General features: G+C 40.4%; 2 protein-coding genes across 17 annotated transcripts in view; one reads left to right on the forward strand and one right to left on the reverse strand.

Moving 5' to 3' along the window:
- ENTPD5 (ectonucleoside triphosphate diphosphohydrolase 5 (inactive)) overlaps positions 1-12,257 on the reverse strand; it is a 44,769-nt gene extending 32,512 nt beyond the window's left edge. For 5 of the 9 annotated variants that reach the window (XM_042943766.1, XM_042943769.1, XM_042943772.1 and 2 more), the window contains exons 1-3: positions 12,069-12,109; positions 9,524-9,630; positions 3,531-3,597 (exon numbers count right to left, since the gene is read on the reverse strand). The gene's annotated coding sequence lies outside the window, so the exon portion shown is untranslated. Of the gene's footprint in view, positions 1-3,530; positions 3,598-7,029; positions 7,109-9,523; positions 9,631-11,693; positions 11,958-12,068; positions 12,110-12,239 lie in introns of those variants that run through there. The other 4 variants (XM_042943770.1, XM_042943768.1, XM_042943765.1 and 1 more) reach the window with 3 other exon arrangements.
- Positions 12,242-21,282, forward strand: part of BBOF1 (basal body orientation factor 1) — a 54,427-nt gene continuing 45,386 nt past the window's right edge. For all 8 annotated transcript variants that reach the window (XM_042943757.1, XM_042943753.1, XM_042943754.1 and 5 more), the window contains exons 1-2: positions 12,242-12,385; positions 16,413-16,641. In XM_042943757.1, coding sequence (XP_042799691.1) covers positions 12,330-12,385; positions 16,413-16,641 — 285 coding nt within the window. In that variant the 5' untranslated portion in view covers positions 12,242-12,329. The remainder of the gene's footprint in view (positions 12,386-16,412; positions 16,642-21,282) is intronic.

The raw sequence follows: 21,282 nt of genomic DNA on the forward strand, positions 1-21,282 counted from the left end.
GATAAAACAGAAGAGACTCATAAATATGGAGAACAAACTGAGGGTTACTGGAGGGGTTGTGGGAGGGGGGATGGGCTCAATGGGTAAGGGGCATTAAGGAATCTACTCCTGAAATCATGGTTTCACTATATGCTAACTAACTTGGATGTAAATTTTAAAAAATAAAAAATTAAAATAATAAAAAAAGAAATGTATAAGAGGATGGGCATGAATACTAGCAGGTGAGAATCATTGGGGGCCATCTTGGAGGCTACTGCAAGTTATAACCAGTATTTGCGTAATATTTTGTGTTCAGCTTTTTTTCCTCACTTATACATATTTCTATCAACAGAGCTTACACACTTTAAAAACATTTTTTTAATGTTTATTTATTTTTGAGAGTGAGAGAGACAGAGTTTGAGCGGGGGAGGGGCAGGGAGGGAGGGAGACACAGACTCTGAAGCAGGCTCCAGGCTCTGAGCTGTCAGCACAGGGCCCAACGCAGGGCTCCAATCCACAAACCACACGATCATGACCTGAGCTGAAGTTGGGTGCTTAATTGACTGAGCCACCCAGGCGCCCTGACCTTATACACTTCTTGTTTGGAAAACTACATGTTATTCCAATAATATTAACTCTTTTTTAAAATTTGTAAAAATGTTTACTTATTTTGAGAGAGAAGGAGAGAGCACATGCTGGAAGGGCAAAGAGAGAAGGAGAGAGAGAATCCCAAGCAGGTTCCACACTGAAAGTACAGAGTCCAATGCGGGGCTCAATTTCACGAACCAGGAGATCATGACCTGAGCCAAAATCAAGAGTATAATGCTTAACTGATAGCCACCCAGGTGCCTTGCCTCATTTTTTTTTTTTTTATGTTTATTTTTGAGAGAGACAGAGCATGAGCAGAGCAGGAGGAGGGGCAGAAAGAGAAGGGGACAGAGGGTGCAAAGTGGGCTCTGCCCTGACAGCAGTGAGCCTGGTGTGGGGCTCGAACTCCCAAACCATGAGATCATGACCTGAGCCAAAGTTGATGCTTATAAGACTGACTGAGCCACCCAGGCGCTCCATTTCTTTTTTAAACGTTTATTTATTTCTGATAGAGGGCGTACAAGTGGGGGAGGGGCAGAGACAGAGAGAGGGAGAGAGAGAATCCCAAGCAGGCTCCATGCTGTAAGCACAGAGCCCAACATGGGGCTCGATCTCACAAACCATGAAATCACATCCTGAGCCAAAATCAAGAGTCAGACACTTAACTGAGTCACCCAGGCGTCCCTCAATGATATGAACTCTTAAAAATTAAAAACAATAATGGACTTATAGTTTCTCTGAAAATATCACATCCCACCACTTGATGCTTTCCATTGTTTCTGTTATAGTCCCAATATTTTACTTAACATCATTAAAGTCAGAAAAACTACAATTCATACAAACATCCTGCTTGTTCCTAAGGGTGAAAGGAATTTAAATACTTCAAAAAAGTCAAATATATTTAGGAAAGAGTAGGAAAAAAGTAAACAAGTCACTATATTTGTTAAAATTATAGGTATCCATTAATAACTGAATACTAAACCTAACAGTGAAATGAAATACTAAATCAAGGAAGGTATAATGTGAAAATATTTATATTAACTTATATTGTTTAAATGTAAATATTTAAAAATATTTATAACAAATTTCTTCATGCTATATACAGAAAGAAAATTTCTAATCAGATAATAGTAGCATTAATACTTAGGTACTGAAGAGATATTTGGTAGAAAGGGATAAGATTAACAACTGGCACAGATACAAAATCCACTGAAAAATTCTGTAACAAGCATTTTTCAAGTATCAACAAAATGAAAAAGTTATTAAATAATCAAATTATATTAGATCCCTGCCAAAAAGTAAGACCTGTATAACATAATAATAAACCGTAGTAAGAGCATGGAAACTACAAGAGGAGAGATTGGACAGGAGGAATTTTCCAACATAGGAGTTGTGCTGACAGAGGAGAGGAGTCTTGCCCCGAGGGCTCAGCTCAAATCTGACCACACTGTCCCAAGTGGATTCACAGATCAGAAGGGGGCGTTGAATGAGATCTTTTAAGGGCTCTCCAACCCTAAGATCAAACACTCCCAATGAATAAATTAAAATTGATACATTGGTAGTTACCAACAAATATAAAATTTTTTCCTATAAACATCACTTCTTTCTGTATTTTATTCCATTTTATTCAAAACATTATTAGACAAGTGTGAAACAGGCCCATTCTATACAATGAAACCATTTGGGTGTTATACCAAAATGAGATCAGGCAGTGCCTGACTTCATTCTTCATTGTTTCAGGCTTGACTTAGCTATGATAATCACTGCATGGGGAAAGCTGTTGCTCTTGCTGCCTCTTTCTTCACAAGTCACAAGGCCTTTTCTTACCCATTCATTAAAGTGAAAAACCTTTAGACAGGAAGATACTACCAGTCAGGAGAGGGTTAATATTGTCCCAATGAGCAAATATATTGAAAACCTAAGGAAATAACTATCTCTGCCTTTGAACTCCTATCCATTGTGGGAGGCACTTATGTGCAGAAGAGTATCTGCAAGGATCAGTGCCCTTTGTCACTGTTTACACTGGAATTTGTGGGAAGGGAAGTGAAAACCTATTTTCCCTTTCTTATTATCAAATTAAAAATAGCTACTGCTTTAAAAACATTAAATCAAAATGAAAAAATGAGAAAGACTGAAATATTAAAGGATACCTTATATATAAAGCAAGGAATAGGACTTCCACATAAATACATTTCTTCCAAATGTGTCTGAGATGCTTCCCCTTTAAATAACATTTTTATTTTAACAATGTTTGCTACCAATATTTTTCTAAAATTTTTTTATGTTTTGAGAGAGAGCAAGTGTGAGTGGGGGAGGGGCAAGAGAGACAGAGAATCAGAAGCAGTCTCTGAGCACTGTCAGCATGAAGCCCCATCCCCATGTGGGGCTCGATCTCACGAACCATGAGATCATGACCTGAGCTGAAATCAAGAGTCCACCACTTAATTGACTGAGTCACGCAGATGCCTCTGCTACAAATATTTCTCAAGTGACTTATGATTTAGGGTCATGATTATGATCAGCAGTTATATTTTTGTGTAAACTTGGGATGCCTCTAGGTGCTAGAGTTCTATAGGATTGTTTGCCTTTCTGGCACCAAACAGTCCCAGAATGCTATGCTTTTTGAGCTAGTTTCCCTGGACATGATGCTATGTTATCACTGATTAGTGTTGCCATGGGCCTGATTCCTTCAATAAACTGTCATCATGTAGTATTTTAAAATCTTTAAAATCATGGGGATGTAAATCAGAAAGCCATAATTATTAGACTTTTATGTCAACTTATGCAAATGAGGGCCTAAAAGAATAAAGGTTTGTGACAAAAGAATAGACTTTGTGACAGCGGTTTAGTGGCTCATAGATCTCCTTCCATTTACTGTAAGCTCTCAGCTAGGAACAGAAAGCAGAATGTACAGAAATCTGACCTATGAAAAAGTGGGGTATTACTTTATATTGGCTACTTACCAATATTTTCTTCTTCTTCTCCTGGACATTCCCTTGTTTCCTTCAACTAATGTGCCATTTTTTCAACCTGTAGAAGATGGACGTGGATAATCATAAGAGCAAAGTTCTCTCTTTTCTCTCATCAGCATGCTTATTTTTGATGCAATTATCTCTTTCCACACTTGTTTCCAACTATTCAGTCTTTGGAAACCAGATCACCATACTCATCACCTGACTTGCAGTTTAGTACTCTTGGGCTCTTTCTCCTCTTCCATACTTTCTTCTTATTCAAACTACAACCACAGCCACTCTTATAAAGTCACTTGTTTATAAAATCAGCAACAGCCAAGGGAGGCAAGTCACACTCCCTCTAAAAGATAGTGTATATTTTTGTATAAATGTATGTGTGTAAATGTATGGGAGGCAGTGACTAAGGAGCTAATCCATAAAAAAAGTGGATAAAATCTAGCTTTGCACTTTGTCGAGTCTTTTTTTTTCGCTGTAAAGAATTCAAGTAAGAAGTTGTATGGAGCGCCTGGGCGGCTCTGTCAGTTAAGTGTCAACTCTTGGTTTTGGCACAGGTCATGATCTCAGTTTTGTGGGTTCAAGCTTTGCATCAGGCTCTGTGCTGGCAGTGCAGAGCCTGCTTGGGACTCTCTCTCTCTCCCTCTCTCTCTGCCCTTCCCACACTTGCGTTGTTCTGTCTCTCTCAAAATAAATAAATAAATAAATAAATAAATAAATAAATATTTATATTTGTATTTATTATAAATAAATTATAAACAAAAAAATAAAGGTTTAAAAAACAAAACAAGTTGTGCGTTCCACAGTGTGATCAAGAGCAGCCACTTACTATACATGTATGAGTACATGGTTACAAGGGACCAAGCCAATCCTAGTCCAAGGTACATATCCACAAGAATTGAAGATAGGGACTCAAATATTTCTACACCAATGTTCCTAGAGCATTATTCACAACCACCAGAGGTGGAAACAATCCAAGTGTCCATCAATAGACATGTAAATAAAACATGACCATATATCCAATAAAATTTTATTTATCTGTAAGAAGGAATGGAGTTCTGGGGCACCTGGCTGCTTCAGTCAGAAAAGCATGCGACTCTTGATCTCGGGGTCATGAGTTCGAGCCCCACACTGGGTGTAGACATTACTTAAATAAACTTAAAAAAAAAAAGCCAAGAATGAAATTCTGATTCATGCTACAAATATGAATGAATCTTAAAAACATTATGCTAAGTGAAAGAAGCCAGATACAAAAAGACATATATGATTCCAATTATACAAAATATCTAGACGAGGTAAATTCAGACAGACAGAAATTAGATTATAGGTTATCAGGGATTGAGGGGAGGGGAGAATGGAGTTACTGCTTAACAAGTCCAGAGTTTCTGTTTAGGGTGATGACAGAGTTTTGGAAATAAGACAGCAGTGACGATTATAAAACACTGTGAAGATAATATCACTGAATTGAACACTTAGAATGGTTAAAATGGCAATTTTTATGTAATATATTTTATCACAATAAAAACTTTTTATTTTTAAAAAATTTTTAGTGTTTATTTATTTTGAGAGAGAGAGCTCACAAGCACATGTGAGCAGGGGACAAGCAGAGAGAGATAGAGGGAGAGAAAGAATCCCAAGCAGGTTCTAACACTCAATTCTTGGAGCCTGAGATGGGGCTCCATCCCAGGACAGCAAGATCATGACCTAAGCCAATATCAAGAGTCAGGTGCTTAACTTACCAACCACCCAGCTGCTCCAGTAAAAACTTTTTTAAAAAAAGCATATGGGAGGTGCCTGGCTTGCTCAGGCAGTAAAGCATGCAAGTCTTGATCTCAGAGTCATGAGCTCAAGCCCCACATTGGGCATAGATTACTTTAAAAAAAAAAAAAAAAAAAAGGGCAGATAGAACCAAATATAAGATCATAAGAGGAAAAACACTGGCTACTAGTTACTATTTTAGTGGAGCAACAGTTATTACACTTCATTCTTGGTATATCTCATGGGTACACAGCCAATTACGATTTAAACTCTGAAGGGTAGTACTGATACTCAGAATACATATTTAAGCTTTGAATTTATACAGTATCTTCCATTCTTCCAGAAAGAGAAACTTACCTATGCAACATAAATCTGAAAATTATACATTCAAGAGAGGATTCAAACAAGGTTGAAAATATAGGGCCCCCAAAACAAAATGTTTTTAAGAAAGGTCTTCATACATTTTGTTGACTATAACTTAAAAACTTCCCCCAGTATGCTCTTGGAATCCAAGGATGGAATGAGTGGTATCTACTTCTAAGCATGCAGTCTTGGGGCTCCTGGGTGGCTCAGTTGGTTGAGCATCTGACTTTGGCTCAGGACATGATCTTGTGGTTCGTGGGTTCAAGCCCCACGTCAGGCTTACTGCTGTCAGCCTGTCAGTGTAGAGCCCACTTCAGATTCTCTGTCCCCCTCTCTCTGTCCCTTCCCCACTTGTGCTCTCCCGAAAATAAACATTAAAAAAAAAAAAGAATTTAAACATGCAGTCTTGACATTTCAATTAAGTTTTCCTTTGAAAAACACTTAATATTGTGTGTATGTCAATACACTAAACTCAAAACAAGAGACACTTGAAACTGGCATCTCCAAATGCCCCCATTCCTTGGCACCCTTGTACCACATACATAGAGAGGGTTAAATAGACTCTCTTATTTCCTTTTTTGTTAGTGGCATCACAGATTTCCTAATTCACAACTCAAAATCCTCATCATCTTTGAATTCTTCTCTCTTATACCTTCTATATTCCAACTATCATCAAGAACTGGTGATTTTTCCTTTGCAGTATCTTTCTAATCTTTTTCTCTTGTTTACCTCCTAGTCCTCCTGTTAATATCTAAATTCTGGCCTTTATTACTTCAGACTTGGACTATTACAGCTTCTTAAATCGTCTTCCAATCACCGATGTCTCTGTTGTCAAATATATGCCAATGTTTTCCTAAAATGTTTTCATCATCTTCCCACTAGATTTTAACCCACAGCATGTCAGGAATTCATTGACCTTTGAACACTATCCAACCTGGCATATATGTTTAACTAACCAATGTTTGTTGAATGAATACATAGTATCACAATACATAAATCACCTCTTTCTTTTTTATTTTTATTTTTTATTTTTAGAGAAAGAGCGCATGAGCAGGGAAGAGGGGGAGAGAGAGAGAGAGAGAGAGAGACTTAAGCAGGTTCCATGTTCAGTGTGAAGCCCACCTTGGGACTCAATCCCACAACCCTGTGATCATGACCTGAGCTGAAATCAAGAGTCAGATGCTCAACTGACTGAGCCACCCAGGCTCCCCTCCTCACTCTCTTTAAAACTTTCATTAATTTCCCACTATGTATTACAGAAGGCACAAACTCAAATACCTAAATACTTACTGGGGCCAAGCAGGAAATGTGAGTAAAGTTGCAAACCAACAGGAAGTGGTGGGGACAATGACAAACTAGAGAGTACATATCCTACCTACGCTGGCAGCTGCTTGCTGCTGCCACAATGAAAGATAGGTCCAGTACTTCCAGGTCTTCTGATTTTTCAAGATAAGCTGAAAGTACAGATTTCTTTGTAGAATTTGGTTTTTAAATAGTGACAACTAATTCCATTTAAAAATTTAAAAAACCCCCCAAAAAAACCCAAAAGCCAGGCAAAGCACACCTATGAGCCAAATCCAGCCGTCAAGTTACAAGTTGGTGACTCTGCTCTGTAGGATAAAGGACAAACTCCCTAACATTTGAAGTCCATCACTGTGAATCCCAGGCTAACTTACCAAAGTCTTTTGCCCACTATTTTCATATAAGAACCCTCTGCTCTAGTCTAGCAGTTTTCAAACTTTAGGCTGTATCAGAATCACCTGGAGGGTTTGTTAAAACACAGACTGGTGGGCCTCACTGCCCGTTCTGATTCAGCATGTCTCAAGTATGGCCTGAGAACTTCCATTTCTAAGCTGTAACAAGTTCCCAGGTGATGCTGATGCTACTTGTCCACGGACCACACTTTGGGAACCACTGCTCTAGTTAAACACTTCATTGTCTCTAATACACACTGAATTTTGCTCACATGATTCTACCTTTCCAGAAAGCCTTCCCTCTTCTTTTCAGCCCACCTCCTTCTGCAAACTTTCTCTGAATATGACAATCTTCCATACCACCAAATTCCTACAGCACTTATTGTCCATACCATGTTCCCCTTATCCATCACTGCTTGGTGGTTTTTTGTTTGTTTGTTTTTTTGTTTTTGTTTTTTTTTTATTGTTAACTGTTTGTATATAGGTGCCAGTGAAGTTTTGTACTCTCGGAGATCACTGTTTGGGTCACTACTTTATACACCTGACTGTAAACCACCTGAAGGCTTGTAGCCCTCAAGCTATCAGGTAGCATGGTATACAAGTTGGTACTCATTAAACATTTCTCTTTCTTTAGGATTTTATTTTTAAGTTAGCTCTACATCCAATGTGGGGCTCAAACTTACAACATTGAGACCAAGAGTTACATGCTCTATTGACTGAGCCAGTGAGGAGGCACCTCCTCCCTAAATGTTTCTTTCTTTTTAAAAAAATTTTTTTAATCTTTATTTTTTTTAATATGAAATTTATTGTCAAATTGGTTTCCATACAACACCCAATGCTCATCGCAACAGGTGCCCTCCTCAATGCCCATCACCCTCTTTATTTATTTTTGAGAGAGAGACACCATGTGAGCAGGGGAAGAGCAGAGAGAAAAGGAGACACAGAATCCGAAGCAGGCTCCAGGCCCTGAGCTGTCAGCACAGAGCCCGACGTGGGCCTCGAACTCACAAACTGTGACACCATGACCTGAGCCAAAGTCAGACACTTAACCGATTGAGCCAGTCAGGTGCCCCTCTTTTTTTTCTTAATGTTTGTTTATTTTTGAGAGAGAGAGAGAGAGAGAGAGCGAGCGAGAGCACAAGCAGGAGGGAGAGGGCAACACAGAATCCAAAGCAGGCTCCAGGCTGTGAGCTGTTAGCACAGAGCCCAATGCAGGACTCAAACCCACAAACTGTGAGATCATGACCTGAGCTGAAATCAGATGCTTAATGGACTTAGCCACCCAGGTGTCCTGTCACTAAACGTTTCTTAAATGAACATCTAACGGATCCATGAAATCAAAGTACAGATAAGTGAGCCTGAAATTTTGGTGTATTATTTTTCTTAGAGAACTTTTAGTCCTGTGTAATGGCTTTGTCAGAATGGACAACTAATAAAAATCGGATATTTTGCAAATAAATTGCCAGTGGTAATGATTCTGTAGCAACACATTTTGTATAAAAATAGAAGTCAATGGTAAAAAAAACAAACAAACAAAAAAAACAACACAGATTTCAAAATTGGTAACAGTAAATCTTTGATCTCAAGGATTCCTTATCCCCTGCAAGGATGTGAACTAGTCCACATCACAACATAATACCTATTTAATAGAATTCTGTATTTGTACAACGTGCAATAAAAAAGATGAAAGTAAGTCACTCCCCATGATATTCAGAAATACTCATCAGTCACTTCAGACATAGTTTGGATAATATACTTATGCATGATTCTAAATGCTAAGTGAAAACAAAATCAAAAGCTGTTTGTTCACCTACTCACTTCCACCTAGAGTCACATCTGCTATCATGTGATTTCAAGGATGAATTAGGCGTATAAACTAGTGTCTTCAGGTTAAACCAGAATAAAGCCACAGATGACTTTACAGAGTAAACCCTATTTGGGAACTACTAGAAGAAAAAATCAGAAATACCATATATTCTGATACGTAGTCCTATGTTATTTGGCTTTTTTTTTTTTTTTTTTTAACAACTCCACACTTGATATTAGCATCAACAAGATAAGAGAAAAGTTATCATTTAGGTAAAGACAGAGAGTCCAATTCAGAAAGAAAAACAACAAAAACCACCCAGAAGTCTATGAAGTACATTTACAGCTTTAAGATAGCAGAGATGTTACCTTCTATCAGGATACTTGTCCTACCTACTAGGACCATAATGATCTTGTCTGCATGAGGATTCAGCCAAGACACTCCACACTTCTATGTTGAGTAGGTACCACGCAAACTGGGGGAAAAAAGAATTGTAAAGCCAAATCAACAAAACATTAAGTGGACTATTCCAAGTTTAAAAGCATTAGTATTCTAAAAACAAAGAAAATTTATTCAGCAAGATAATCCTGAAACTTCACAGTAAACCTACCAGAAATTATGGAATATTACCAGATTAATTGCTAAATAGCAACTTCCTACTCTACTATCTGTATCATCAGATGTTTCTTACTAATAGATGACTGAATAACATCAAGTTCTTTGGCAGAGAATGTGGAGGTTCAGAAGACTGAAGACTCTAGACCCACTTCTACTATAGTATAAATACAGGCCTTTCTCTTAGCCCTATTCATATCACAACAGTTTTAACTACAAATCAAACTATGGTCAATAAAAATGTATGATTAAATAACTACAAAGTGCATGCAATTAAAGTATGTATCTATCAAGAAATCTCATTACAATCAAATTTTCATTTTATAAATGAATCTATAGGCCTGTGTTCAAACAAGGAAAGTCTTGGACTGACTTGCATATTGTACAGTAACCAATTTTTAGAATGAACTCCAAATATACAGCCCATAATAGAAGATGCCCTAACCTCTGTTTTCTGCCAGTTATCAATAGGGTACATCTTCAGAACCTTAGACAAAAACTCATCATAACTTTATGAATTCCATATCAGAGTAAACCCCTTCAATGCACGGTGATTCCACCAAGGACCCATCAGAGTGAGGCATACAAACAGGAAATGCACCAGAAATACAGTAAGCTACCAAAGGGCAGGGGATGGAGGGTTGGGCAAAACAAGTGAAGGGGAGTGGGAGACGCAGGCTTCCAGTTATGCAATGAATAAATCATGGGAATAAAAGGGACTTAGGGAATAAGGCATAGGAAATATAGTCAATGATACCATAATAGCATCATAGTGACTTATGGTAGGTACATTTGCGTGAGCATAACGCCTAGAGAAAGTGAATCACCTGAAACGAATGTAGCACTGCGAGTCAACTATACTCAAAAACAAAAACAAAAAAGAGAGAGAGAGAAAGCTAAGATCATGTTAACACACAGTAGGTCTAAAAAGATTTTCAGGGCGCCTGGGTGGCTCAGCCGATGAAGCGTCTGACTTTAGCTCAGGTCGTATCTCACAGTTTCTGAGTTTGAGCCCGCCTCTCGCCCCCCCCCCCCCCCCCCGCCCCACCCCTGCCCATTGGGCTCTGTGCTGACAGCTCAGAGCCTGGAGCCTGCCTCGGATTGTCTCCCTCTCTCTCTGCCCCTCCCCCGCTCACACTCTTGTCTCTCTCAAAAATAAAAACATTACAAAAAAATTCTTAAAAAAGATTTTTAGCGCTTATTGCAAATCAGCATGTTCCCTCCATCCACACAATTCAAAAACAAACTACATAATCAAAGAGAAAAAAAAAAAAGGAGGGGGACATTAGGCCAAAGACCTCTGGAAGAGGTGTAGGGATTAAGTTCTCCCTAAAGAAATGGAGAGGGAAGATGTAGAAAGAAGTCTTAAAAGAAATTTTAAATTCAATTTGAAATGAAGAATAACGCAGAGCAGAGCTTCTGCAAATTTCCTAACCGTTGTCTTGGCACCCAGAGTTCCCATCGTTCTTAAAGACTAACTCTCACTGAATGAAGGCATAATTACAAAGGTCCTCTGAAAAAGGAGAACAATACTTTTGAGTACTCCTTTTCATTCGTGTGCCCAGGGGAAAAAAACACCAAAAGGCAAGAGGTTCCAACTTTAGGCAACCTGCAGAAAAGGGGGCTGCGGACGAGTCAAGCATCAGCAAAAAGGGAATCGGGCTGTTCTGGGTGGGCAGCCTCGGGCACATGGAAGGGAATGGGGCGGAGGGCCTGCCCCCCCCCCCCACCCGAGCTCTCCTCGTGGCCCCGCCGCCTCTCCCACCCCAGCTGACAGCACTTTTCTCCTCGCCGGAGCCTCTCCCACCCCAGGTGACAGCACTATGCCAGCCTCACTCCCAACCACCGCCCTGGGAAAAGTCCTCAACGGCCTCATCGAAATGTGTTTGGCCTCGGAAGTCCGCCGGATGCGCCGTCCCTTACATAATTAGCCAGAGTTAGAAGCCAGGAGTGGGATAAGGAAACCAAGAGTCAGGGCAGCTTCGGGAGAGGCTGAGGCGGCGCAGGCGGCTGCGGCCACGCTGGCTGTGGTGTGAGGCAAGGGGCGGACGCGCCTGCAGGACGCGAAATGCTGTAAAGCCGGCGCGGGGTGGCGCTCCGACCACTGCGGCGGGGAAGCCCGGCCCGCAGGGAAGCAAGCCTCCTGAGGTGAGGGCACAACGACCGTCGCGCCGCCGGAAACGCCCGGCCTGCAGGACGTCACGCCGCTGCCCCGGACGGGCCCGCTTCGAGCCCCCACTAGGCCACCCAGCCCCGTCCCGGGGCCGACAATAGCGCCTCTGCGGCCCGCACACTCACCGCGCGCGCGCGCGCCGCTCGGCGCGGCCGCCCGCCCTCCACACGACCTCCGCCCCGCCCCCCCCGCGCCCGGCCCGCAGACGGGGCCCCTTTGCGGCGGCGGCGTCGGGGCTACGTCACGGGCGCGTGCGCTCTCCGCGCGCACTGGCAACGGCTGCGGCGGAACGTTACCCGCTTGGCGTGCTGGTTTCCTTAGAAACGGAGCCGGCCGGGCGGCGGCAGAGAAACGTCGGTTACAGTGGGGTCCCTGGTGAAGCCAAGATGCCGTCTAAGGGAAAGGACAAAAAGAAAGACAAGAACAAAGGCAAAGACAAGAAGTAAGGAGAGGCCACCCGGGGTTCCTCTCTCCCTGGGCCTACCCTCCGATGATTCGGAGCTGGGAGCCGCCTGCAAGCTGGGGCTGGCCAGCTGGCTAACTGCCGTCCTCTTGCTCTCCCCGCTTCTGAAAAGGACAGCCCGCATTGTTCAGAAATTCCCCAAATGCATGCCAAACCATACTGCTCCAACCTAGACAATGGAATGTGAGATTTGGGACCCTGAATAATTTAGACACAGCCCCTGCCTATGAGTAATACGTTAACGGTGGAAGCAGATACATTACCAAAGAATGGAGTAGAAGACCAAATGAACTAGGTGGGTGCTAGTGGAGAGAAAAAGATCTGGGAATGAGGAGGAAGGATTGGTTCTGACACTAGAAGTGAAGGTCAAACTTCAGAATAACATTTCTTGGTATATTGAAGGTCCTCTAGACCAGCGCTGTCCAATAGGGTAGTGATCAGCCATTTGTGGCTACTAAACTAAAATTAATTAAAATTAAAACTTCAGATCCTTAATTGTATTGGCTACATTTCATATGCTCAGTAGGCTACTGGTGACTGTTTTGGACCGCCTAGGTATAGTACATTTCCATCACGACAGAAACTTCTATCAGACTGTATTGCTTTAGAACAGTGGTTCTCAACTGGGGGTGATTTTGGCTCCCAGGGGACATTTGGCACTATCTAGAGACACTTTTGGTTGTCACATCTAGGGATGTGTGCTACCGGCATCCAGTGGGTAGAGATCAAGGATACTGTTAAACATCCTGCAGTGCTCTGGCCAACTCCCACCTGCACCCCAAACAAAGAATCATTTGGCTTAGGATGTCGGTAGTGCCACGACTAGGAAGCCCTGCTCAAGCCTATAAGCTTCTCTTGGGACGCCTGGGTGGCTCAGTCAGTTAAGCGTCTGACTTTGGCTCAGGTCATGATCTCATGGTTTGTGAGTTCGAGCCGCACATCAGGCTCTGTGCTGACAGTGCAGAGCCTGCTTGGGGTTCTCTCTCCCTCTGTCTCTGCCCCTGCCCTTCTCACACTTTCTCTCTCTCTCACAATAAATAAATAAATGAAATGAAAAATGAAAGACTATAAGCTTCTCTAGAATAGGCACTTAGCATTATTCACCATATCTCCAGCTCCTAGCAAAAAGTCTAAAACATAGTGGATGCTTATTATTTGTTAAATAAAAAAATTAAGGTGTCTGCTTGTGTATACTGCAACTTGAATCTTTTCTTTTTTCCATGGGAGCTATGCTCTGGGTTTGTTTTGTGTGTGTGTGTGTTTGTTTTTTGTTTTTTGTCTTGCCCCTAGCCTGAGAGATCTCTGCTTTGTTGTTGAGAATATCTTGAACATCTAGAGAATCTCTGAGTGATTGAAGTAGTTCCTTGGGGCTTTTGAAGGATTCCTTTTGGTTCAAAGGAAAACCTAAAAGATTTGACCAAATTGGGTAATTGTTCAGATTTCCCCAAACTGATCAGAATGCCTGAAGTAGGTATTGCTCTAGCAGGCTTGGAGTTGCTGCTGGATTGCCACTAGATCTGTTGAGTGACTCTACTGGTTCATTGGAATCATACATGGTGTCTAGCATCACTATGTATGTGACCATAAGGGAATCCCCCAAACTTGTAAAGTTTATGTGTACTCAGTACAGAAAGTTTAGGAAATGTGGGTAGTCAAGGCAGAAAACAAAAATCACTTGTAACCCCAGTATCCGAAGATAACCACTAATATCCTTTGGGATATTCTTTTTTTCTTTATAAAATGATAGCCCACAGTACATATTTACTTGTAACTCCCCCACTCCATGTATTAATATAAGTATTCTTCTACAGTGTTATTTTTTCTTTTTTACATAATTGCACAGTCTAGTACTTTTTAAAAGTGCCAAGGGATGGGACGCCTGGGTGGCTCAGTTGGTTGAGAGTCAACTTTTGATTTCGGCTCAGGTCATGATCCCAGGGTCATAGGATCCAGCCCCATGTCGGGCTCTGTGCTGAGCATCAAGCCTGCTTAAGATTCTGTCCCTCTGCCCCTCTCCCCTGCTCACATGCACGCGTGCTCTCTCTCAAACAAAATTTAAAAATTAAAAAAAAAAAAAAATAGGGACGCCTGGGTGGTTCAGTTGGTTAAGCGTCTAACTTCCACTCAGGTCATGATCTTGCAGTCTGTGAGTTCAAGCCCTGCATTGGGCTGTTTGCTGACAGCTCAGAGGCTGGAGCCTGCTTCAGAGTGTGTGTCTGCCTCTCTCTATGCCTCTCCTCCTCTTGCGCTCTGTCTCTCTCGCTCAAAAATAAAATAAACATTACAAAAAAGATTTTTAATAAAAGTGCCAAGGGCTTATCGCATTCTCAAATTCTTGGAACTCACTAGCATATGTTTTCTATTTTTGACCATGTGTCTACAGTACATCTTTCAGCAATGAGAAACATTGAAGGTAACAGACCTCTTATTCCTTGGATTTTTCCATGACTCAATTTGAGAAATACTGCTTTGTTTTTACAGTCAGTATTAGTGATTCTCTTATGAGAAATCCTATCTGCATCAACTGCTCTGTGCAGCTTAGACCTGATAACCTTCAGGAAGCAACTGGACGATTATAGCAAGGCAATATATCCCTACTGCCTAAATCACGTTGGAAAGGGAGGTCAAAGCTATAACAAGCTAGGGAGTTGGAGGTGGGGCTGGCCTTAATTTGGAGAGAACAGTGGGACCGGAAAAGAATGGAGAACCAGGAGTAGGGGGTTGGGGATGGAGGGTGATAGTATAGAAAGGTCCACATATACCTATATATGAAAATATTTAGAGTTCAAATACTGAAGTCTTTTTTTTTTTAAGTTTATCTTGAGAGAGCACGTGTGAGCACACACACAAGTGGGGGAAGGGTAAAGAGGGGGTGAGAGAGAGAATCTCAAGCAGGCTCTGCACTTGGTCAGAGCAGCACCCAATGCAGGGCTTGAAACCATGAACCTTGAGATCATAATCTGAGCTGAAATCAGGAGTCTGATGCTTAACTGACCAAGCCACCCAGGCACCCCCAGGTGAAGTCTTACTTATTATCTGAATATTTATATATCCAGTGCCTACTATATATAAGGTATGTTGTTTTGTCATTCCTTGTACAACAAATCTTTACTTTGAAAAACTCTCCTTTAATCTTTGAAGGCATAGATTAATCACCTTAATCTTGAAGCCATACTTTATTATTATGATTTTTTAATTTCCTCTTTACCTCTGTGTAACGATTATGGTTTGTTTCTCAACCATCCTTGAAGCCTGGTGCATGTGGCACCAGCTGATAAAAGTATTTAACATACTTGTTCAAGTGACTTGATCTTTTGTCAAAGGCCTAGCCAGAAAATCCCCCCAAAAAACAACCTACAACAAAACCAAAACTAGGTTTGGGGTGGGTGGAAGATTACAGAACAAGGGACTTAAAGTTATAGTTACACTATGCATGTATCATCATAAAGAAGGGGAACTAAGGTAATGGATTTGCAGTACAAGAATCAAGGTCTAAAACTGGGTGAGTAGGAATAGAAAAGACAGTTCAAATATGAGAAAAAGGAGTAAGGGGCACCTGGGTGGTTCAGTCAGTTAAGCAACTGATTCTTGGTTTTGGCTCAGTTCAAGATCTCACAGTTCATGAGTTCTCCCTCCCTCTCTCTGCTCCTCCCCCACTCACACTGTCTCTGCCTCTCTCAAAATAAATAAATAAACTCAAAAAAAATTTTTTTAAGTAAATGAAGATATGGAAGATTTATGAAATGAATTTGCCTTACCATGCCTTTCTTCTTTGTTTTTTCAGTCTCTCAGAGTTATGCTCCAAAGCTCCCCTCTTCCAAGAAGAGTCACCCAATTAACTCCTTTATCAAGCAAATGTGTATTTCCTATTAACTCATTTATCCAACAATATTTGCTTATATGTGCCAGGCAATGCCAAGCAAAACAAAAAGTAATAAAGAGAAAGGTATAGTTCTAATATAGTAGAGTAATTGTTATATGCTCTCAATGTCCTCTTCCCACGCAGGAAGATAATAAAAGCCGATGAATCTGCAGTGGACAGAGCCAAGGCCAGTGCCTCCCTCTGGGAGGCCAGGCTAGAAGTCACAGAACTCTCGAGGATTGAGTATCGTGATACTTCGCGGAGACTGGCAAAAAGTAATGAGGAGTTAAAGAAACAGCAGTATAAAATGGAGAAAGACACAATGTCTGTATTAAGTTACTTGAAGAAGCAGGATCAGGAGAAAGATAATATGGTATGTAGGTAGAAATCCTCCTGAGCCTCAATAACTACCTCTGTTATACTTGAAGCAGGATGCTATTTCTTTTTTTTTTTTTTTACTTTATTTATTTAAATCACATTTTTTTAATTAAAAAAAAATTTTTAACATTTATTCATTTTTGAAAGGCAGAGACAAAGTGTGAATGGGGGAGGGGCAGAGAGAGAGGGAGACACAGAAACAGAAGCAGCCTCCAGGCTCTGAGCTATCAGCACAGAGCCCGACGTGGGGCTCGAACTCATGGACTGGGAGATCATGACCTGAGCCGAAGTCGGCCACTTAACTGAGCCACCCAGGCGCCCCTAAATCACATTTTTTAAATATATAATTTATTGTCAAATTGGTTTCCATACAACACCCGGTGCTCATCCCAACAGGTGCCCTCCTCAATGCCCATCACCCACTTTCCCCTCTCCCCCACCCCCCATCAACCCTCAGTTTGTTCTCAGTATTTAAGAGTCTCTTATGGTTTGCCTCCTTCCCTCTCTGTAACATTTTTTTTCTCCCTTCCCCTCCCCCAGGGTCTTCTGTTAAGTTTCTCAGAATCCACATATGAGTGAAAACATATGGTATCTGTCTTTCTCTGCCTGACTTATTTCAGGATGCTATTTCAAAATGACTTTACTATTAGAATTGGCTGTTATTTTCAGCCCTTGTCCTGTTGTTTTCTTGTCTGAAACAAAGATTGATGGTCATAAGGGGACATTAAGATCCATTTTATTTTAAGAAGAAGAACATATGACCTATGTGTTTTTGATATTGATACTTTTAATGATTTGTAGAGGAATTCACCTTTAATCCATGATCACATGATTATGAACCCAGCAAGTTGAATCTCCTTTTTTTAGCCAGTTGAATCTTGAATTTATCTTTCTGTACTCTAAGTGTTGAGGGTAAAGCTACTATTTTAGATCTGGAAGGAAAAGGGAAGGGAACCAATATTTTGGAGCCCCTGTTTTATGCCAGGCACTATGCTAGGAAGTTTACCTCTTTTATCTCATTAAGGACTTATAACAACTGCATGTAGCTACAATATTGTCATTCCCGTTTTACAAATTGACTCTCAGAAAGGTAACTTGCCCAAAGTCACACAGCCAGTAGGTGTTAAAGTGGAATTTAGGTGTAATTCCAAATTCTTCTCTTTCCCATTTGCCTCTATGAGCCCCATGGAGACCTAAGGGAATCTCTACCACGCTGAGGATGGTGTGCTCATTCCCATGTATGGTTTTGTACTTTAACTATTGATCATGCATTCTCAACATATTTTTTTTTTTTACTCAACATCATGTTTTTGTGGTATATTCATTAAAATCACCTGATTCAGTTTATTTTGTAAAAAATTATATTGGGGCACCTGGGTGGCTCAGTCAGTTAAGCGCCTGACTTCAGCTGGGGTCGTGATCGCATGGTTTGTGAGTTCAAGCTTCTTGTCAGGCTGTGTACTGATAGCTCAAAGCCTGGAGCCTGCTTCGTATTCTCTGTCTCCTCTCTCTGCCCCTCCCCTACTCAGGCTCTGTCTTTCTCTCTCTCAAAAATAAACATTAAAAAAGTAAAAAATAAAAGAATGAAAATTTATAATGAGCATGCTTTATTTTTTCTTTAATTCTTATCTGCTTTGTAATATTCCAGCAAATAAATAAACCAAAACTTATTTATCCATACCCACTGTGAGTCAGACTCCCATTTTTTCATTATTACAAATAGACTTTCAGTGAATATTCTTGTGGATGTCTGCTTGTGTCCATGATGGAGAGTTTCTCTAGAGTAGACACTTAGAAGTTAAATTACTACATTATGAGGTTATGCATTGTTTCAGCTTCACAGGAGTTTAAATTGAGCTCCAAAGGGGTTATACCAATTTATGCCGTCACAAGTGATGTATTAGAGTGAGGTCCTGTTTGACCACATTTTTGTCAAAACTTGATATGTTACTTAGTTTTTGTTCAATTTTACAGGTGTAAATTGATATCTTGTTTTAATTTATATTTTCCTGATTATTAGTCATTTGAGCATCTTTTATATGATCCTTCGCTCATTCTTAATTGTTTATGCATTTGCTTCAGTACACATTGGAATTAATGCTGGTGTGATGCAAAACTTGGCTCCAGCATAAGGATGACATACAAATTCATGCCTCATTCCATAGCTTTTTCAAATACCACCTCTGCAGTCACACCTTTCCTCACTACTCTCCTTAAAGTTAAAAACAACCTCCCTTGTTTTTTCTCTGAAATATTTACTATCTTCCGTCATATTATATGTATGATAATTATATATTTGCTTATTGTCTCTTTTTCTGATTAGAATGAAACCTCACAGAAGTAAAGAATTTGGGGGCTTTTTTTTCCCTCAATGCTACACCTCCAGCATGTAGTGTAGGCCTAGCAAATAGTAGGCATTCATTAAAATATTTTTGCATGCATGAATGAATGGCTTGTGAGTATACTGATACTTTGAAAAAGTTAATAACAATCAAAACTAAGTTCAAGATGATAGTGAAAGCACACTACAGAAAGACTACTGAACATTTGTCTTGATTTTATATATTAAAGTAATTTTTTATGCATTACTGTTATTTTTTTTACCTTCTTTCATGGGCAACTTCCATTTTTAAAATTACTGTCATTAGTAGGTTTAAAATTGTCTTCTATAAAGTATTATTCTAAAATAAGTTTTTAGGTCAAATAATTTTCCAAATTCATTACATAGAAGCTTTGTGGCCTGCATTAGCTAATTGATATTGATTTATGAGTATCATATTTCCTGATTTTCATCTGCTTTTGTGTATCAGAGGTTAGCATCTGGCTATAGCAAATAACATAATTTTCTCACAATTATGGTTGACTACTGAAACCAAAGAGACTACCTTGGGAGGAAGAAGTATAGTAGATTCAATATATCCTGGTTAAGTAGCTCTCCTATAGTTTTGTTACTCATTCTGCCATATCCTAGAAATGTGTTATTAAGCTTTATATAAACTGTCTGTAATCTCATTTCATGTTAATTATAGAAATAATAGAAATGAGGGGTGACTGGGTGGCTCAGTCAGTTGAACGACCAACTCTTTTTTTTTTTTTAATGTTTTTATTTATTTTTGAAGGAGAGACAGACAGAGCATGAGCGGGGGAGGAGCAGAGAGAGAGGGAGACACAGAATCCGAAGCAGGCTCCAGGCTCCGAGCTGTAAGCACAGAGACCAACAGGGGGCTCGAACTCACGAACTGTGAGATCATGACCTGAGCTGAAGTCGGATGCTTAACCGACTGAGCCACCCAGGTGCCCCTGAACGACCAACTCTTAATGTGGGCTCAGTTAGTGATATTGAGATTGTGGGATCAAGCCCCACATCAGGCTCTGTGCTGAGTGTGGAGCCTGCTTGGGATTCTCTCTCTCTCCCTCTCTCTCTGTTTGTCCCCTGCTCACACTCTGTCTCTCAAATAAACAACAACAACAAAAAAGAAATGAAATGTTTTTTGGAAACATATCTTGAACAAAATTAGGAGATTTTCCTTAAGAGTGTGTTTTTGTACTTAAAGCTTTGTTCAATCACAAAATAAATCTCATTATATTTCACACCTGTCCTATATGATTTAGGACTGTCTCAATTTATCTTTCAGAATTTTTAGGTTTCCTTTAAGCTAGTCTAATTACAATATTTCACTTACGTATCCTCTGATTCTATAACCATGTCAAGGGGTTTTTAGTTTAAAAAGCTACTCAGGGGGCACCAGGGTGGCTCAGTTGGTTGAGCGTCCAACTCTTGTTTTTGGTTCAGGTCATGATCTCACAGTTCATGATTTTGAGCCCTGCGTTGGGCTTTGCACTGACAGTGCAGAGTCTGTTTGGGATTCTCTTAATCTCTCTCCCTCTCTCTCTGTCTCAAAATAAATAAATAAACTTAAAAAAAAAAAATAAGCTACTCAGGTTTCCTACTAAAACATATCAGAATCTTTGGACAAATGATTGATTCCAAGGCAAGCAGGGAAAGTAAAAGATGAGCCTGGAATATTTGTGCAAGAAAGTAAGTAAAATAAAGGGTGGGTACCTGGCTGGCTCAGTCAGTGGAGCATGTGACTTTTTTTTTTTTTTTTTTTTACCCTTTATTTATTTTTGAGACAGAGAGAGACAGAGCATGAACGGAGGAGGGTCAGAGAGAGGGAGACACAGAATCCGAAACAGGCTGCAGGCTCTGAGCGGTCAGCACAGAGCCCGACGCAGGGCTCGAACTCACGGACCGCGAGATCATGACCTGAGCTGAAGTCGGCCGCTTAACCGACTGAGCCACCCAGGCGCCCCAGAGCATGTGACTTTTGATCTTGGGGTTGTGAGTTCAAGCCCAAAATTGGGTGTATTTACTTAAAAATAAAATTGTAAACAAACAAAAAAATTAAAGGGCACGGGTACTAGTTTGAAGGGGCTCCCACTGCCAAATCTGAGACAATCAAAATAAACAATGACAGTAAAACATAATCCATTGAATAAAATATGTCCATACAGTAGAATATAGAAAATTACTAAATTTCCAAAGAATGGTGGAATTGAAAAAGGCACTATTTGGTGCCATGGGATTAATTGATCCCATCAAAAATCATCAGTGGATGCTAAAACTAGTGGTGAA

Source organism: Panthera leo, chromosome B3 (assembly GCF_018350215.1).
Source record: "Panthera leo isolate Ple1 chromosome B3, P.leo_Ple1_pat1.1, whole genome shotgun sequence".
NCBI lineage: Eukaryota > Metazoa > Chordata > Mammalia > Carnivora > Felidae > Panthera > Panthera leo.